Source organism: Aethalodelphis obliquidens, unplaced genomic scaffold (genome assembly GCF_003676395.1).
Source record: "Aethalodelphis obliquidens isolate GAN/ISIS:26980383/991018 unplaced genomic scaffold, ASM367639v1 scaffold38, whole genome shotgun sequence".
NCBI lineage: Eukaryota > Metazoa > Chordata > Mammalia > Artiodactyla > Delphinidae > Aethalodelphis > Aethalodelphis obliquidens.
In genome coordinates this window covers 5,240,999-5,258,352 of record NW_020837982.1, presented here as the reverse complement: position 1 = coordinate 5,258,352, position 17,354 = coordinate 5,240,999, and the positions used below count along the sequence as shown (strand labels likewise).

At 39.7% G+C, this 17,354-nt stretch overlaps 2 protein-coding genes across 4 annotated transcripts in view; both read right to left on the bottom strand.

The window, feature by feature from the left end:
* GOSR1 (golgi SNAP receptor complex member 1) overlaps positions 1 to 370 on the bottom strand; it is a 50,056-nt gene extending 49,686 nt beyond the window's left edge. The window contains exon 1 of one of the 2 annotated variants that reach the window (XM_027130540.1): positions 265 to 370. In XM_027130540.1, coding sequence (XP_026986341.1) covers positions 265 to 295 — 31 coding nt within the window. In that variant the 5' untranslated portion in view covers positions 296 to 370. The remainder of the gene's footprint in view (positions 1 to 264) is intronic. The other variant, XM_027130539.1, reaches the window with a different exon arrangement.
* A 6,205-nt stretch (positions 371 to 6,575) lies between these two features.
* CPD (carboxypeptidase D) overlaps positions 6,576 to 17,354 on the bottom strand; it is a 67,511-nt gene continuing 56,732 nt past the window's right edge. Inside the window, exons 18-21 of one of the 2 annotated variants that reach the window (XM_027130537.1) lie at positions 13,495 to 13,626; positions 12,763 to 12,948; positions 12,363 to 12,462; positions 6,576 to 10,720 (exon numbers count right to left, since the gene is read on the bottom strand). In XM_027130537.1, coding sequence (XP_026986338.1) covers positions 10,494 to 10,720; positions 12,363 to 12,462; positions 12,763 to 12,948; positions 13,495 to 13,626 — 645 coding nt within the window. In that variant the 3' untranslated portion in view covers positions 6,576 to 10,493. The remainder of the gene's footprint in view (positions 10,721 to 12,362; positions 12,463 to 12,762; positions 12,949 to 13,494; positions 13,627 to 17,354) is intronic. The other variant, XM_027130538.1, reaches the window with a different exon arrangement.

Sequence of the window (17,354 nt, the reverse complement as noted above, 5' to 3'; positions counted from 1 at the left end):
GACTCAAACCCTCTTCCTCTCGGTCCCAGCTCAGCCCTCTCTGCCCAACCGCTGCCCCAGGTCCCGCTGCCGCTCAGGTCAGTCCCCTCCCCAGACCGCACGACCTCTACAGCCCCCACGCCCGGCGGCTCGCACTAGCCCGGCCCTGCCCGTCAACTCGGCCGCTCCGGACGACAGGCTCTTCCCCCTGCTGCCTCCGCCAAGACCCGTCCTCGCTCAGCTCTTCTGCCCCTCGGCGAGACGCACACGGAAGTCTCCCCTTACCTTCCCAGTAATTGCTGGTTCCTGCCGCCATCTTTGTTGTCCAACGTCAGTCGGGATAGGAGAGTAGAGGCGATGCAGGCCAGAGAGTCATTTCCACGCCTTCTTCCGCTTGGCGCCAGGGCCGATGGGATACGTGAGCTTCCACAGACACCGCCACCTGGCGGTCAATTCATCATTTTACACCTTTTGAGCAGCGAGACTGACAACTTCAGGTTTAGCATCTGACACTCCCTGAACATCTGCCTTTCTGGTGTTAGTATCCGCTCTCCGCGCCCTAAACCTACATCATCGCCCTCAGCTGGGCTTATCCCCTCTCCAACAGGGACCTCCCAGGCTGAGAAGAAAATTATCCTTAGACACAACTACCTGTTTCCTTCACCTTCTCTCAAATGTGCATCTTCAGCCAGCCTCTTTCTCTTCTCCAAGCCAGAGGCTCTTTTCTTCCCAAGACCAACCTCTTCATGCTACCTCTGCCTGTGTTCCATTATCCCACATCTCTGATATATGTGCTCTTCTCCACTGGCCGCCTTTTCCTCTGTCTACAGTAGAATCCCAGCCCTCTTTCCTTCCCAGCCGCCAAATCTAAAAAGTGTGTGCTAACTGCTTCCATGTGCCTCATCCTGACCCCTCAAACTGTTGAAATCAGCTGTCCAAACTCACTCTTTATAGATACATAAATTATCACAGTTTGCTCGTGTCCACATGTGACCAGTTCTTGTGAAATGCTGAAATCTTACGTCTTGTAAAGGTTTTAAAATCACACCTGGGGCTTCCCTGGTGGCGCAGTGGTTAAGAATCTGCCTACCAATGCAGCGGAAACGGGTTTGAGCCCCGGCCTGGGAAGATCCTACGTGCCGCGGAGCAACTAAGCCCGTGTGCCACTTCTGGGTTGCCAGCTTCTCCAGCATCCATTATGGGATATATGAGGCAACATCTATTATGGGATATATGAGGCAAAAAGAAAACCAAGGAACTCACCACAGTGTCGTTCCTTGGATGCTGGAGGTCCCTTGGAGGTTCCTTGGAGGTTCCTAGCTGGTCTGCCTTCTCTCCACCTTTCTGAGTCTTCTTTGTTTTATATATAACGCATGAGGTTTTTTGCTGTGCTTAGTGGGAGGAATAGAAGAGAAATACATCTAGTCCATTTTGTCGAGAAATGAAAGCCTCCGTTTAATTTTTAATAGATTTTAATTATCTGCTAAAATTCTTCATCTTGGGGGCTTCCCTGGTGGCGCAGTGGTTGAGAGTCCGCCTGCCGATGCAGGGGACACGGGTTCGTGTCCCGGTCCGGAAGGATCCCACATGTCGCGGAGCGGCTGGGCCCGTGAGCCATGGCCGCTGAGCCTGCGCGTCTGGAGCCTGTGCTCCGCAACGCGAGAGGCCACAACAGTGAGAGGCCCACGTACCGCAAAAAATAAAATTCTTCATTGTCTTATACTTTTTTGAATTTATTCCTTGCCATTGTTTTAAAGTTTCTGATTGATAACTGAAAAATCTGTAACTCCCGTGGGACTGTTTCTATTTTTTTCTTGATCTTTCATCATTTGAGATGTGACAATAAAAGTAACTTTTAACTGGATGCTATATGTTATGGATTAAAATTTGTAGTAATCATTTGAGGCTCTAGATGGTATCTTGCTCCAGACACAGTTTGCTGCTTCTTGCAGGCAGTTCAAGTAGGGGCAGATCAGCTTACTCCAGTATGGGATGGGACTAATACCAAGTGGGATTCTACATAAAAATTGGTCTGTTTCTGACTAGCCCTTACTTCTAATGTGTGGCCATTCAAGTGTCCTAACTTAAAGTTGACCGGTGCCCACTGCCTTGATAGGTGCTGAATTCATATTTCCTGCCACACAGTGGTACTGCCTAAAGCTTCTGCATGGTTCTCTGCCTCTTGCCTGGCCTCTCTGCTACCAGGCATCTCTAAACTCTTAGTCACCACTTATGAATCAACCAATAACTTAAGGTAAAAACTTCATTATTTTCATCCCTGAATTCCCTTTGCTAGGATCTTGACCCCTAAGTCTTTGTTACTTTAGTAGCTCTCCAATCCTTCAACAGGTTTTTTGGTGGTTGTTTTAAAATCCAAGCTTTTCTAATTATTCTTGATGGGAAGGTCTTTCTGTTTTAATCCACCCATAACTGGAAGTAAAGCTAAGTTATGTTATTATCTCTAACTTATCTGTAGATTTTTTGTATTTTTTCACATGCACAATCATATCTACAAATAATGACAAATTTGTTTCTTCCTTATCAATATTCATATCTGTTACTGATGTTTCCATGCTGCATGGCTGAGATCTCTTCTGTCCATACAGCAAAGTTCACATGCTTTAGTGGGGTTTTTGTTGGTTTGTTTTGGTGATAGGGAGGGGTCATAAGTGTTCCAATTTTGCAGTTTTCATTTATCTTGCAGGACTGTAAATTTTCCTTTTTCTTTTCTCTCTCATCACCTGTCAAAAGGTCCATCTCCTTTTTCACTTTTTTTCTGTATTTCAGAGACTGCCCGCTTAGCTTACACCAGCCCCTTTAAATTGTGCTCGCTTTGAAGCCCCTTCTCTATGGTTTGTGCTCTGATCTGCTTGCACACATTTTTTAGAGCATTCAGACTTATGGTGCACTTAGTCTTTTTGGCAGTAGTTTTACACTAACTTTAGGCCCATTTGCTGGCATCCTTCTTCTCTCTTTCTTGAAGTTCATCTCCCTCTGCCGTCTCTCCACAAAGCCTTGCTCTGAGGTGGGACTGGGGCAGGCATGTGAAAGTATATGCAGAGATTTGGTGACTTTTCTCATTTTATTGTCAGTTTGAAGTTTCAAAATTGTCTGGCTTCAAGTTACACTGAGGTTTTTGTATAGATTTACTTTTTCCTTCTTGTTTTTTGCCTTATTTTACAACGAAATATTGGGAGATGGGGAGCTTAGGTTGCCACCAATGTTTTCAGCTACCTGGACGTTTACCTTCATTCTTTTTTAAATTTTTTGGCCGCGCCATGCGGCATGTGGGATCTTAGTTCCCCGACCAGGGATCGAACCCATGCCCCCGGCAGTGGAAGCCTGGAGCCCTAACCACTGGACTGCTAGGGAAGGCCCTCACCTTCATTCTTGAAAGATGTGTTCAATAGAGAATTCTATGTTGGAAGTTAATGTCTTCCCTGGCACTTGCAAAGTTTAATTTCACTGTGCTGGTTTCCTTTGTGGGGAGTGATTCTAATCTCAGTCTAATTGCTAATTCTTTGAAGTTAATTTCTTTTCTTTCTGCTTTACATTTTTTTCTCTTTGTCTTTGATGCTCAGCAGTCTCAGCAATGTGTCTAAGTGTGGATGTTTACTTTGTCTGTCTTGGATGGAGTTTCATCTACAGATACCATTTATCAATTTTGGAAAATTCTCCATCATTGTCTCTTAGTTTCCTATGCTTCATTCTTTCTCCTCTTTCTCTCTAGAACAAATGATCAAGCATGCATTTGTCATATTTTTACCCTCTCCTTCCTATTTTCTACCGTTTTGTCTCAGCTGCAGAGGAGAGAATCTATAGATCTGCCTTCTAGTTTCTGCTTCTCTGTGTCCAAACTGCCATTGCCAACTATCCATTTTAGTTTCTGTACTTTCATTTTTAGAAGTTCTATTATTTTACCTGTGATAGTCTCAGGTTTATCTTTTATTTCTTTGAAAACAGTAAGTTTATTTGCTTTACAGTGTTTGATAATGTCGTCATCTGAAGCTGGTGGGCTTTTTCTGCCATTTTTACTGGTGGTGTCTTATTTCTCTACATGCTTAGTTATCTTTTTCCATGTTTGGTCATCGCTCTTGAAAAATAGTGACATCTCCAAATCTAGGACGGAGATACCTTCCGCTAGAGAAGATCTAAGTTGAACTAGAAGTAGTCCCACGTGGCTTGACACCTGGACTACCCAGGCTCTACACACCTGACTAGGTTCTAGACATCGTGTTCCCTCCTATGCTCACTCCTTTTCAAATGTGTTCAAGTCCCGCTTAATAGCAAACTGTACAATCCTTTCTCTTCTGCCCTCCCAACACCCACACCCTCCAAATAAAAGTCCAGCAGCCAATTCTATATTATCTTCGCAACTTTTCGGGAAATCTAAATCTTCTAAATTATTTTTAAAATCTAGCAGTCATCCAATTCAGCTATTACCATAATATACCCACTCCCCATCTATCCCATTCCCTAACTATCTTTAGGATCAATTTTTCTGGGCACCTGCCATCTTTCAAACACCAAATCAGAAGTCGTTTGATCTTGAGAAACTCTAATAGGAATCATACAAAAATAAGTGATGATAATACTTATAAATATTGCAATAACTGCAAATACTCGAAATTACTAGTGGTTCAGATCTAGCAATCTAGACCTTCCCAGGGATTCTTTCACTTTGGCTCAACCTCAATGACAATCACAGAATATAATCCATGTTAAAACAATTTCTATTTAATCCATAATCTCTTTCTACATGTTCTATCTTAAATTTCTCCTCCTACTACTTTTATTTTCCACCTACAGCTCTGACTATATCAAAATCTCTTCATACGGCTTCTGATTGAATCAATAAACTGTCTTAGCTGAATGTGAGGCATCCATCTCTATATATTCCCACTTCCAATTATCACATTTTTCAATCTAATCAAGCTTCTCACCCTTCTGCTTTCAAGCTTTTTCCAGGCTGGCCTCTAAACTTGAATGACTTTCTACTCTAATTCTTGCTTGCCTCGTTGACCTTTGTTTACACAGGGATAGAGAGTAGGATTCCAGGCACAATGCCAAACAACATGCTTACTTTTAACATTCTACTGATTAATGTAGGTGGAAATTGTGATACTAAAGTTAAAATTTGGCTTTATAGGCTGATTTCATTGGTTTTGAATTGGGAGTTAATGGTGTATTTATCTGAGGCTGTAAACAGCATAGCATCAGTTGGCATTCTAACTGCAAGTGAGAGTAAGAGGTGAAGACCGACAAGATGGCATTTATTCGTAACTGAGTAGTGCATTAGCATTGAGCATTCATGTTTACTTTGCTGAGAACAATCAGCTTCTAGAAATCTGAAAAGCTGAATATAATTGGTAGGTTACTATTTATAACACAAACCAAAAGTTTCTTGATTGAGTTATGAGAAAACTCCAGACAAAAATTCAGGAAAATATTTCAAACGTTGGGGGGAAAAGAGCCATCTTTATGGTTCCTATTTCTCGCAGCACTTAAGTAAGGCTGTTTTCACTGAATAAGCATAAACATAATCTAATTTTATTTAAAAACAAATATGAAGCATTTGGCACAATTTAAAACTTTACTGCCATGCTATAGACAATTTATGGAACCACATAATGGAAACTTTTATTTCATTTTTAGTATTCATGTCTAGGGATTTCTTCTACATTTAAAAGGCCACCTGTAAACAGATCTTTGTTCATATATTTGATAAAATAACTTTCTTTCACAGGGATCAGAAAACAGCAAATGATGCTAGTTACCATGGTAATTCAATTCTGAGTCAAATATTATGTTGGGCCCTTTGCTAACATTATTTCGCTTAATTCCCGCTCCAATCCTTTCAGGTATTATTCCTTAACCAGTAGAGAAACTAAGACTCAGGGAATGTTAAGAAGCTTATACAAAACTAAGTCACACAGGAAGCAAGAGCAGAGCCAAGAGTCAGTCTGAGATTGGTTCAACTCCAAAGTCCATGCTCAGATCTCTATGCTGTACTTCCTCTATAGCAGACTTTCTTTTCAGAGGAACCCGTCACTATAGAAGTACAGCTTATTTCCATTTCTATTTTTCTGGTCTGGAGTATGAATTCCTTGTCAGCAGAGCCCATGTTTTTTATATAACTTTGTTTTCCCAATTCCTATTAGAGCAGCAGTATCAACAAGTTATTGCTAAATGAAAAGGGGATGTTAAATTCATTGCCACTGTGCCTAAAAGTGCCAGGACACATTACTCTAACTCGGCTCATCTGTAAAAAGAACCAAATTTTAAACAAACAACCTTGAAATGGGTACATAAACCTTTCAATGGCCACTTTTATTATGTTCATTGTGGAATGACTGGACACATATCAATCTAGCTGAGCTGTGGCTACTATGTAATTATTCCAGAAACATAGTTTTATTTTAAGTCAATTCATGAAGACAGAAACACTCTGCAGCTAACAACCTGTATTCCTTGCCTGGGACTATTTTTCCCCTCATATACGTAGAAAAACTAAATCCATAACTTTCGAATTGGAACAGTAACTTTTTCTGGTCTACTGCTTTTGAAAAAAGATTATGAGACAAAACACAAAGAAAGACAAACATCATAAAATAACTTTTATACAGGATTAGTAGATCTGTTTACATATAAAAAACAGAAAGGCCCTCATTACATTTAGATTTCACATAAATTACACAGATTGACTTTTTAAAACTACTATTCAACTTTGTTTAAAGTCCCTTTTAAAAATTTCATTTTGAAGGCACAGTGCATGAAAATGAACCAAAGACTGAAGCACTTGAGATGAATGAGTTCTGGGCACCTCATATAAATAGCTATAGATTGTTCTGGAGCTGGGGAATGTCACTCTGAAAAAATGGGGAGGTGAAAAGTTGATTTTTAATCTGTGTGTAAAAAAATACCATTATGGCATACCTCCAGAAAGTCTGCAGCATGGCCAGCATAGAAGGTAGCTAGTATACTCATGTTATGCCATTTGTAAAAGCCATAATCATACATATTTATATAATTTATATCCAAATGCCTCAAAATGGTAGCCTATTTTCAAATTTCACAATAGATTCTGCCAAATGGAAATCAACTAGGATAATATTCTGAAAGTCAAGTGGAATATTAATGAATTATTGCTAAAAATAGGAGGATTGGATGTTGGAAAACATTTCTTCGTGAACTGGAAATCCAAGTTCAGCTGACATTAATCAAGGGCTCTAATCACCCCCCCCCTAAAATCTGCTTTAATTAAAGCAAATCAGAAACCAAATACTTATCAAAAATTTGCTATATAGAAGATCACTGAACATCAACCATAGTGGACTTTTTTGTAGTAACATTAAAGTTGCTACTGTTAAAAACAATTCCACCAGAGAACCATAACATAGGGCACTATTACAGCATTCATAGCCAAGAAGCTTTTAATACAGCAAAGACAGAACCTGGCACAAGTGCACTTCAGGCCACAAGAAAATAAAATGATTTACTGCTGAAAATAAATGGAAATAGAAGAACAGGTCCTGGTTACTGAGTAACCTGGTGTTAGCTCAGAAACACAATAAGCTCAGGCATAAGCACTACCTTTTATTTATTTGTCAACTCATAATTAGTTTTAAGTTCAATATTCATTAATTCAGCAAATCCCATTCAGGTGAAAGTTACCAAAGATTAACCAATCAATCACACTGGGCCAAATATACATTACGTTTCCTTTCTGGAGGATGACAAAGTCCCAAAGCACATTCCCTCCAAAGAGAATTGCAAGCATTCCTCAACTGGATGGGATCCCAACTACTACTCAAATGTTCAGCGAAATACATCAAAACTAAAGGGTCTTTCCTTCTGAAATTAACTTGAGTTCATCTTATTGAACTGCATAATCAGTACAAGTGCATTTACATAGGCAGACACTTTGAACATTACCTACTCAATCACTTTGCTTTTATTAAGGAGCTGGGAGGGAAGAAGGCTTACAAACTGATCACCAGGACAAAAAAACAAAAGCCTTGTGAGTAAAGAAAGGCACAACTCAGGCTTGGGCAAATTTCTTAATACTGTGATACTTACTTGCCTCCATGACTCCAAGGAAATGGAAAGTCTCTAGGAGAAATACTGAAGAAATGCATTCCCCATGCCATATGGCTTCAACGCCTTAAGCAGTTGATGTGGTCTCATATTAGATTAGATCCACAAATAAAAGACAAAGCAGGGCAGAGAACACAGTCTTAGTAGTCATTACCCTGTACATTCATGTTAACAGGTAACATAGGCTGAGAAGGCCTTGTTTTCCAGAGCAATGCAATTATTTAGAAATTCATTAGAGATTCAAGATTCATAGCAGAATTTGGTTTTCCTTTCAGGAAAAATTATTAAAAGAACTACCTGTATGTTCATCTCTAAAAATAGTTTACACATGCTTAAAAGGCAATGGACTCCAGCCACTGTGATGTACAGTGAAAGACATGTTTAATTTAAGACAGAGATGAATTTAAAAGGCATCCTCTAGTGAAGACCAATGCTAATAAAGTAAAGGTTGTCATGTCAACTTTGTTTCATTTCTACCTGCAATGTCCCAAGCAGAGCCAGCCACTCATAGGCCCTTTGTTGGTTTTCTGACTTTGCACTCAAAAATAAAGCTGCAAAAAGCGATACCACCACATCATCCCCTTAAGGAAAATGTAGAGCAGTATTAGAAGAAATTAAATCATGTATATTTCATTAAGTATTAGCACCCCACAAACTCTGTCCTGTGTACGTGGTGGGCTAAGAGTGGGGTGGCAAGGGCTCAAAATTTCGAGTTGTTAATAACAGGATTAATACCAGAATGGCTTAACCCGGAACCACCCAAATTAGATCACAGATACTCATTAATAAATGTCATGACTTCATTATTCCTGCTAAAGCAAATCTCTGTTTATGAAGCCACTTTGGGTACATTTCTCACAATACTCGGTTGAATGACCTAGATGGGTGGTAAACCACCTCCACATGAAGGCTTTGGGATGATAGATACATTAATGGATATAGAATACAACTTGAAAAGATGAGAGCAAGTTTTTTGATCCCCTGATTTAGTACAAGTTCAGCAGCAACTTGGCCATTAAAACATTCAAAGGTATTAAACCATTAGATCATTGGTAAGACTCATACTTACAAAAAGCATCATTTCCATTGAATAGCATGATATGACAGACACAATAAAACGCAAATCTTTTAGGCCTTTGCAGTAACCCCACTGGCACTGAAGATAACACTTTCTCACTACAGTGTTACTTTTTTTTTTTAATGGAGGGAGCCATATTTAAGTGCTTTCAACTGAACTTTTAACAAAATTGGTTGATCAAGAAGAGACCATCAAATGAAACATTAGGACAAAGAACCCAATCACACGCAGAGGCCTTTACGCATAAGGTTGGCCAAGCTATTTCAATAACAGGATGCTATGATAGGGCGCTGGCTTGGGCTAACAAGGAGCGTAGATATTCTGCGTTCAAAGGTAGGTTAAGAATGTGCAAGTAGGTCTCTTCCACGCTTCCAGGTATTTTCAGTAGAATTCAGATCTTGTCGATTGCCAGGTCATCTGAAAACCCTAAGTGTACAACATAGAAAAAGGTTCAAATTTAGGAAATAGTAAAGAATTAGGCATTCCTAGAATAAACTAGTGCTTCACAGATAAAAGCAACAGCACCTGTGGGTTTTTACCAAGTTAAAAGATAGGCAACACGAGTTTTAGCTTCTGCTAGATCTCCCTCTCAGCTCTACGCAAATGGACACTGAGATCTTTTACAACAGTCAACAAGTTCTCCCTTAAAATGGGGATGTTTACAGCTTTGCTAAACCTTACACAAGAGGTAGTGAAATCCTGCTTAGAGCACAGCCCACCAGTTCTGATCTAGCCTTGGAACAGGTAGAAAGCCAAATACGGAAGCCCGTTTAATCATTTCCTAATGTTACATAAGTTTCAAAATCAATCCAGCCTCCATTAAACCTGAATAATAAGAGAAACTCCAGCTATTTAATAACTAGAGAAAAGTACTCCTCAATAGGTTGAAAAAACCTCGAGTTTTTAAAGCTTTATGTCAGATTCTGACTGCTGTCCCTGCCTTAATGTTTCTGGATTCTTTTGGCCATTTAAAATAAAGAGAAAAAGCTAAAGCCACTAGTAAACACCTGGTGTGCAAAATACAACATCCACTAGTTGGCTTTCTTCAGTTATAGCATAAGCTCCAAACAGCTCATCTTAAATTAAGAAGAAAAACAAAGTGGCTGTCCCATCTCTGCATAAATAGAAAGCAGATATTTTTTCTTTTTAAGGTAAGAGTACTTTAAGGAGGGGAAGTTCAAAACTGCCAGCCAAATTCACAGAGAATACAGATTTAGCAAGTTAACTTCCCAAAGCTCTTTGAAGAAGCAAAATAGTCTCTCTTCTTAATGCAGTGTCTCCCAAAAGGAACTGTAACTTTGCTTGGTACTTATGCTGGGAGAGATGCAAGGTGTGTGTTTCAATGTTTGCTGGAATATAATGTTTCCTCTTCAGTGTCTGTTTCATCCTGGAACTCGTGGCTTAAGAGAGACTTCTTGGAGCCGGTTGACATCATGCGAATTTCATCTTCATATTCATCATGATGCTGCCTGAGCCGATGAAAGCCATCCTTGTGTCTATTAGACTTGATTGAGCAGATGCACCAAATAATGCAGGCTGTTAGGATCAATGCCGACATGGTGGCACCTATCAACCAAAACCATCACGTGAGTGGTGTTCTAGTTGAAGAATACATATAAGCAGCTGCTTACAATAGCACTTTTTATATTATGCCCTTCATTTATTTTATTTTATTTTCATTCACTTAAAAACAACCTTTTTTATTACAGAAGTGGTACATGTATCATGTGCAAAATTAGAAAAATACAAACAAAATACTAAAAACCCATACTCCAAACTCCACTTCACATCTCCATTACCCCGAGGTCATTTTTAACAACCCTAGGGCATATTTTTTCTGGATTTTCCTTCACGTGTGTGTATGTACACATATATTTTTTCTTTTACCACAATGAATTCAAACTGTGTCTACTGTTGTGTAACCTGCTTTTCATCAATCAATGACTTCCACTTTTCCTTTCTGGTAAATTTTCATCTCATCCCAAATCCCTCATTTATTTAAAATATTTTTACATAAGGTTATCAGAGTAACAGTCTAAGTAACAGAAAATAATACCAATAAAATCATAATAAAAATTAAGTTCATGGGACTTCCCTGGTGGTCCAGTAGTTAAGACTCCAGGCTCCCAGTGCAGGGGGCCTAGGTTCGATCCCTGGTCAGGGAACTAGATCCTGCATGCATGCCACAACTAAAGATCCCACATGCCGCAACTAAAGATCCCGCACGCGACAATGAAGACTCTGGGTGCCGCAACTAAGACCCAGCGCAGCCAAATATTAAAAAAAAAATTAGGTTCACAACAGCAAATGGGTGGCAGAGCCAGATTTAAACTGAATCCCAGCTCCTATGTTTCTAAGCACTTAGTGATTTATGCTTTATCCGATTCAAGTTAAGAACTCTACCATAAACACCCCACAACAGGCTCTATGATTTGACCATGTTTCCAATATACCACTCTCTCTCAACTAAGGATCTCTCCCCAACACACCCTGTAATAAAACTTGGTTACTTTGCATCAGGTCCAAGTTGTACTTAGAAATGAACCAAGGTTCTTTGTGTCAAAAGATACAATACAGCAGAGTATTTATTATTTTACCACATTTTTTTCTTTCTAAACTTTCAGTGATTCAAGCAATGGCACACATTAAGCCTGGAGAAAACAAATATTCCCTCCTTCCAGGATCATGGAAAAAATAGAACTAATATAAGTCAAAGTCCAAGGGACTTATGATCTTAGTATAAAGCAAATCATTCATTCAATCAACAACTCTTCATTAAGACCCACTACATGCCAACCCATGGTTCTAGGCACTGGGAGGCAGATGAAATCCCTGTCCTCTCAGAGTTTATGTTTTAGTGGGAGAGATCGAATACAGACAAATAGATGAGTAATACATAATGGAACGGCAGGTAGTGATAAGGGCTTTAACAGAAACGAGCGGCGGTGAGATAGTGACAGGGGTACTATTTTAGCTAGGGTGATCAGGGAAGGCCTCTCTGTGGAGGTGACATTTGAGTACAGACCTGAAAATGTGATGGGGCAACCCATGAGAACATATGAGAAAATAGTGTTCCAGGAAAATCATGTTTAGATAGACGTTAGAAGAAAAGTGATTATTTTCGGGTGATTATGGAGGTGATCCACTCTCAAATTGAAATGTCAGGATTGGTTTTAACTTCAACTACTGAAGATTTAAATTTTTTTACCTGATACAGTTACCACAAGCTCCCTTGGTAAACCAAATATCCGGTTATCCGTGTCAAAGACTATTACCACAGAACTGGCTGCATCATGATGCACAAAGACCTAGGAAGATAAAGTGCAAGAATTAGGAAAAAGTTTACCTAAGGTATACTGTATCCCTGCTATATTCCTAGGGCCTTTATAGCAAACCAAGGAGATGGTTCATTGTCATCTAAAGTACACAAAATGCTACAAAAATTTCCCTTTTGTTGCTAAAGGATAGAAAGATAACAAGTACCATAATCAAGAGGCGGTCACATTTTTCTTTATTCCCCACAAGCTTTCGAACAAGAGTTTCAAATTAAATATAAGTATTATTAATAATAAAAATTTACATGAGACCACTCAAGTTGAGTTTCTTACCTGGGAATGTTGTTGCTGATACCCATCGGCAATGGCATTGATGTTATGGACACCTGGGGCTAACAGTACGTGGAAATAACCTCCCTCTTTTGTGTGTACTTTTATTCCTTCATTGAGCACAATGACTGCTTTAGAGATTGGTTTTCCAGACTTATCTTTAACAAATCCATGAACTCCCTTGTGAACCTTAAAAAAATAAATGTTTAAGATATAAATTTATGTTTTCATAATGCCAGATATTCTAGAGGCCATAACTTGAGGCCTGACAAAAACAAACAAAACAACAAAACCCTCTGTAAGTCTAGCTTATTCGTCCCTCCCCACTGACTCTGACCTTGTTTGCTACTCATTCACTGCTTCAGAGGCACGGAGATGGAAATAAGGGGAGAGAGGCCTCTGATAGAGTCAAAGCCTAAAATGTTTGAACCCAAGTCTTCCAACGTCTTGAATGCTTTACTTCCCACCACAGGACACTGTCTCAAGTAACTCCGTGTGATATTCAAATGGAAGAACCTGCAGCATCTCACAGGGTTAAATTACCTCAATATACATCAGATATGCGAACTCATGGCACCTGTTTAGGCAATAAAAAATGAACAAAACTCTCCTTTCTACATACATTTAAAATAAACAATACAAAATTTTGGTAAAAGATTAAGAAAATATTTTGATAAACGTTTTCAATGACCAGATTCCTGGGAGTTTGCTTCTAGTTAAAAGGGAAAGACTCACCTCCACCAACATGCTAAGAAGAGATTTTTTATTTTCTGCCCACAACGAAGGGAGTTGTGCTGCACTAGGAAAGTAGCAGCAGCTTGTGTATACTGTGATTTCTGGACAGTGGCCATAGGTAACACTATAATCCTGGAATATAAGATTCAAAAACAAATGTAGGAAAATTAATAAGTAAAAGTAAGAATGAGGCTATGTAATATGACAAATGGAAGGAATGGAATAAAAAGAAAAGCTGGGTGATGTAAACAAAGAATCTGTAAAGCATTTTACGGCAAATACAAATAAACCACTTGGTATTATAACCAGTCACAAACATGGCCACCCCTAAGAGAGTTCTTAAGATCAGGGACTATGTCTAATTCATTTTTATATCTCCAGTGCTTCCTACAGTGACTGGCAGTAGAGGGGTTCTTATTAGGGTTTGTTGAATGAATGAATAAGTACACACAGAGGGTCAGCTTCCCTCTAAACCCTGGAACTTCACTGCTGTTACTGCTGGGTTTTTTTTTTCTTTTTTTGCGGTACGCGGACCTCTCACTGCTGTAGTCTCTCCCGTTGCGGAGCACAGGCTCCGGATACGCAGGCTCAGCGGCTATGGCTCACGGGCCCAGCCGCTCCGCAGCATAGTGGGATCTTCCAGGACCGGGGCACGAACCCGCGTCCCCTGCATCGGCAGGCGGACTCTCAACCACTGCGCCACCAGGGAAGCCCCTTACTGCTGTTTTTGAGTTCTTAGAGGTAAAAGCACAAGTATTTGCTCCCTGATACCCTCAATCTGCAGGCTCGAACCTACCATACAGCAATATAGCAATTATTTAGGTAGGAACTACTCGTGTGGACAGGTTCCAAAATCTAACTTACCACTTTTTCACCCCAAACCTGTTCTTCTTCCTAATTCAGTTAATGACAGTAACTCATTTTCTCACACAGGTATGAAATCTTTTGTCTTTGACTTCAATTTCTTGCTGTCATCCAGAATTTGCCAAATCCTGTGAATTCCAGTTCTACAATATCTCTGGAACTTCATCCCTTGATTCCACTCCCATTGCTACTACTCTAATCTAGGCCCTCAGTAGTTCTCGTCTAGGCTATTCTAAACCAGTCTCCCTGTGCCACAGTCTCTCCTTCCTCCAAACCATCTTAACCCACTGTTAAAAGATTTCCATAGAATAGCTCAGATCATGTCACTATATCCCTGCTCAAAACCTTTCATGGCTTCCCATTCCTTACTAAAAAAACAAAGCATTCAAAGCTTCAAACTCTCTTTCCATTCTTGTCTTCTGCTGCTCTCCATTACATCCCATATTCTAACTAATGTAGACTGATTCTTTAAAAAAAAACATTTATTTTGTATTGGAGTATAGCCGATTAACAACATTGTGTTAGTTTCAGGTGTCCAGCAGAGTGATTCTGTTATATGTAGACACGTATCTATTCTTTTTCAAATTCTTTTCCCATTTAGGTTATTACAGAGTATTGAGCAGAGTTCCCTATGCTATACAGTAGGTCCTTGTTGGTATAGCAGTGTGTACATATTAGACTGCTTCTTGACCTCTGCCCTTACTGCTTCCTCTTTATGGATATCTCGGTTCACCAGCTCTGCATCCCTAATGCCATCTCATCTATGAAAAGAAGGCTACATCTCTGACTAGGTGTAACCCTTTCTGTCTTTAATTTCTCATGGCACATTGAGATCTCTTCTAGATCACAGTGATTAATTCTGTAACATAGTTATTTGTTTAATGGGCCACAGAATATTCTCTATCTTTCATATAGAAAAGTGCCTCACGCGTAACAAGTTCTTAATAAATAAAGGAGGGAAGGCAGGCAGAGAAGGGAATGAAGTCAATTTTCTGGTTGTACGTGTGAACGGAATGATGAGCTAACCACCCATCTACTAACAACTCCTGACTAATTTGAAATGGATGGACAACAAATGAAAATGCTCTCAGAAAGAAATTAAAGAAGACATTAAATGCAAAGACATGTTGTATTCTTGGATAGCAAGACAATACTGTCGAGATGTCAAAACAACCCAAAGTGATTTATAGATTCAACACAACCCCTAACAAAATCCCAACAGCCTTTTTGCAGAAAAAGAGAGGCCAATTCCAAAATTCAAGTGAGACTGGAAGGACCCTTGAGTAGCCAAAACAATCTTGGAAAATAACAAAGTTGGAGAACTCACAGTTCCCAATTCAAAACTTAGTACAAAGCTACAGTGTTCAAAACAGTGGTCCTAGAATAAGAATAGACATATAGGGGCTTCCCTGGTGGCACAGTGGTTGAGCATCTGCCTGCCAACGCAGAGGACACAGGTTCGAGTCCTGGTCCGGGAGGATCCCACATGCCACGGAGCAACTAAGCCCACGTGTCACAACTACTGAAGCCCACGTGCCTAGAGCCCCTGCTCTGCAACAAGAGAAGCCACCGCGATGAGAAGCCTACCCGCTTATGAGGAAGCCCGCGGGCAGCAAGGAAGACCCAACGAAGCCAAAAATAATAAAAATAAAATTAAAAAAAAAAGAATAGAGATATAGACCAATAGTATAGAATTGAGAATCCAGAAATAAATCCATACATCTACGGTCAATTGACTTTGACAAGGATGGCAAGACTATTCAATGGAAGAAAGAATAGTCTTTTCAACAAATGGTTCCGGGACAACTGGACTTCCATATGCAAACAAATGAAGTTGAACTCCTACTTCATATCATATACAAAAATCAACTCTGAATATATCAATGACCTAAATATGAGAGCTAAGTCCATAAAATTCTTAGACGAAAACACAGGGGTAAATCTTTATGACCTAGCATTTGGCAATGAATTCTTAGATATGACAATAAAGCATGAGCAACGAAAGAAAAAAACAAATTTGGCTTCATCTAAATTAAAACTTTTGTGGTGCTTCCCTGGTGGCGCTAGTGGTTGAGAGTCCGCCTGCCGAGGCAGGGGACACGGGTTCGTGCCCCGGTCCGGGAGGATCCCACATGCCGCGGAGCGGCTGAGCCCGTGAGCCATGGCCGCCGGGCCTGCGCGTCCGGAGCCTGTGCTCCGCGACGGGAGAGGCCACGGCAGTGAGAGGCCCGCATACCGCAAAAAAAAAAACTTTTGTGTATCAGAAGTTTTCTTGACATTATCAAGAAAGTGAAAAGAAAACTTACAGAACAGGAGAAACTATTGACAACAGAATAGGAGAAACTATTGACAAATCAAACATCTGGTAAGGGTTTAGTATTCAAAATATATAAAGAATTCTTATAACTCAACAACAAAAAGAGAAAAACCCCAACTTTAAAATGGGCAATGGATTTGAATAGACATTTTTCCAAAGAAAACATACAAATGGCCAATGGGCAAATGAAAAGATGCTCAACATCATTAGTCATCAGGGAAATGTAAATCAAAACTAAAGTGAGATACCACTTCACACCTACTATGATGGCTATAATTTAAAAAATGGAAAATAAATGTTGGTGAGGATGTGGAGAAACTGGAACCTTTATACATTGCTGATAAGAATGTAAAATGGTTCAGCTGCTGTGGAAGTTTGGTGGTTCCTCAAAAGTTAAACAGAGAATTACAACATGACAAGCAAATCCACTTCTAGGTATATACTCAAAAGAATTGAAAACTGGGGCTTAAACAGATACTTGTACACGAATGTTCACTGCAGCATTATTTTCAAGAGCCAAAAGGTGGAAACATCTGTCCATCAAAAGATGAACTGATAAACAAAATGTGATCTACACGTACAATGGAATATTATTTAGCCATAAAAAGGAATGGAGTAGGTGATGTATGCTTCAGAATGGATGAACCCAGAAGGCATTATGCTAAGTGAAAAAAGCTGG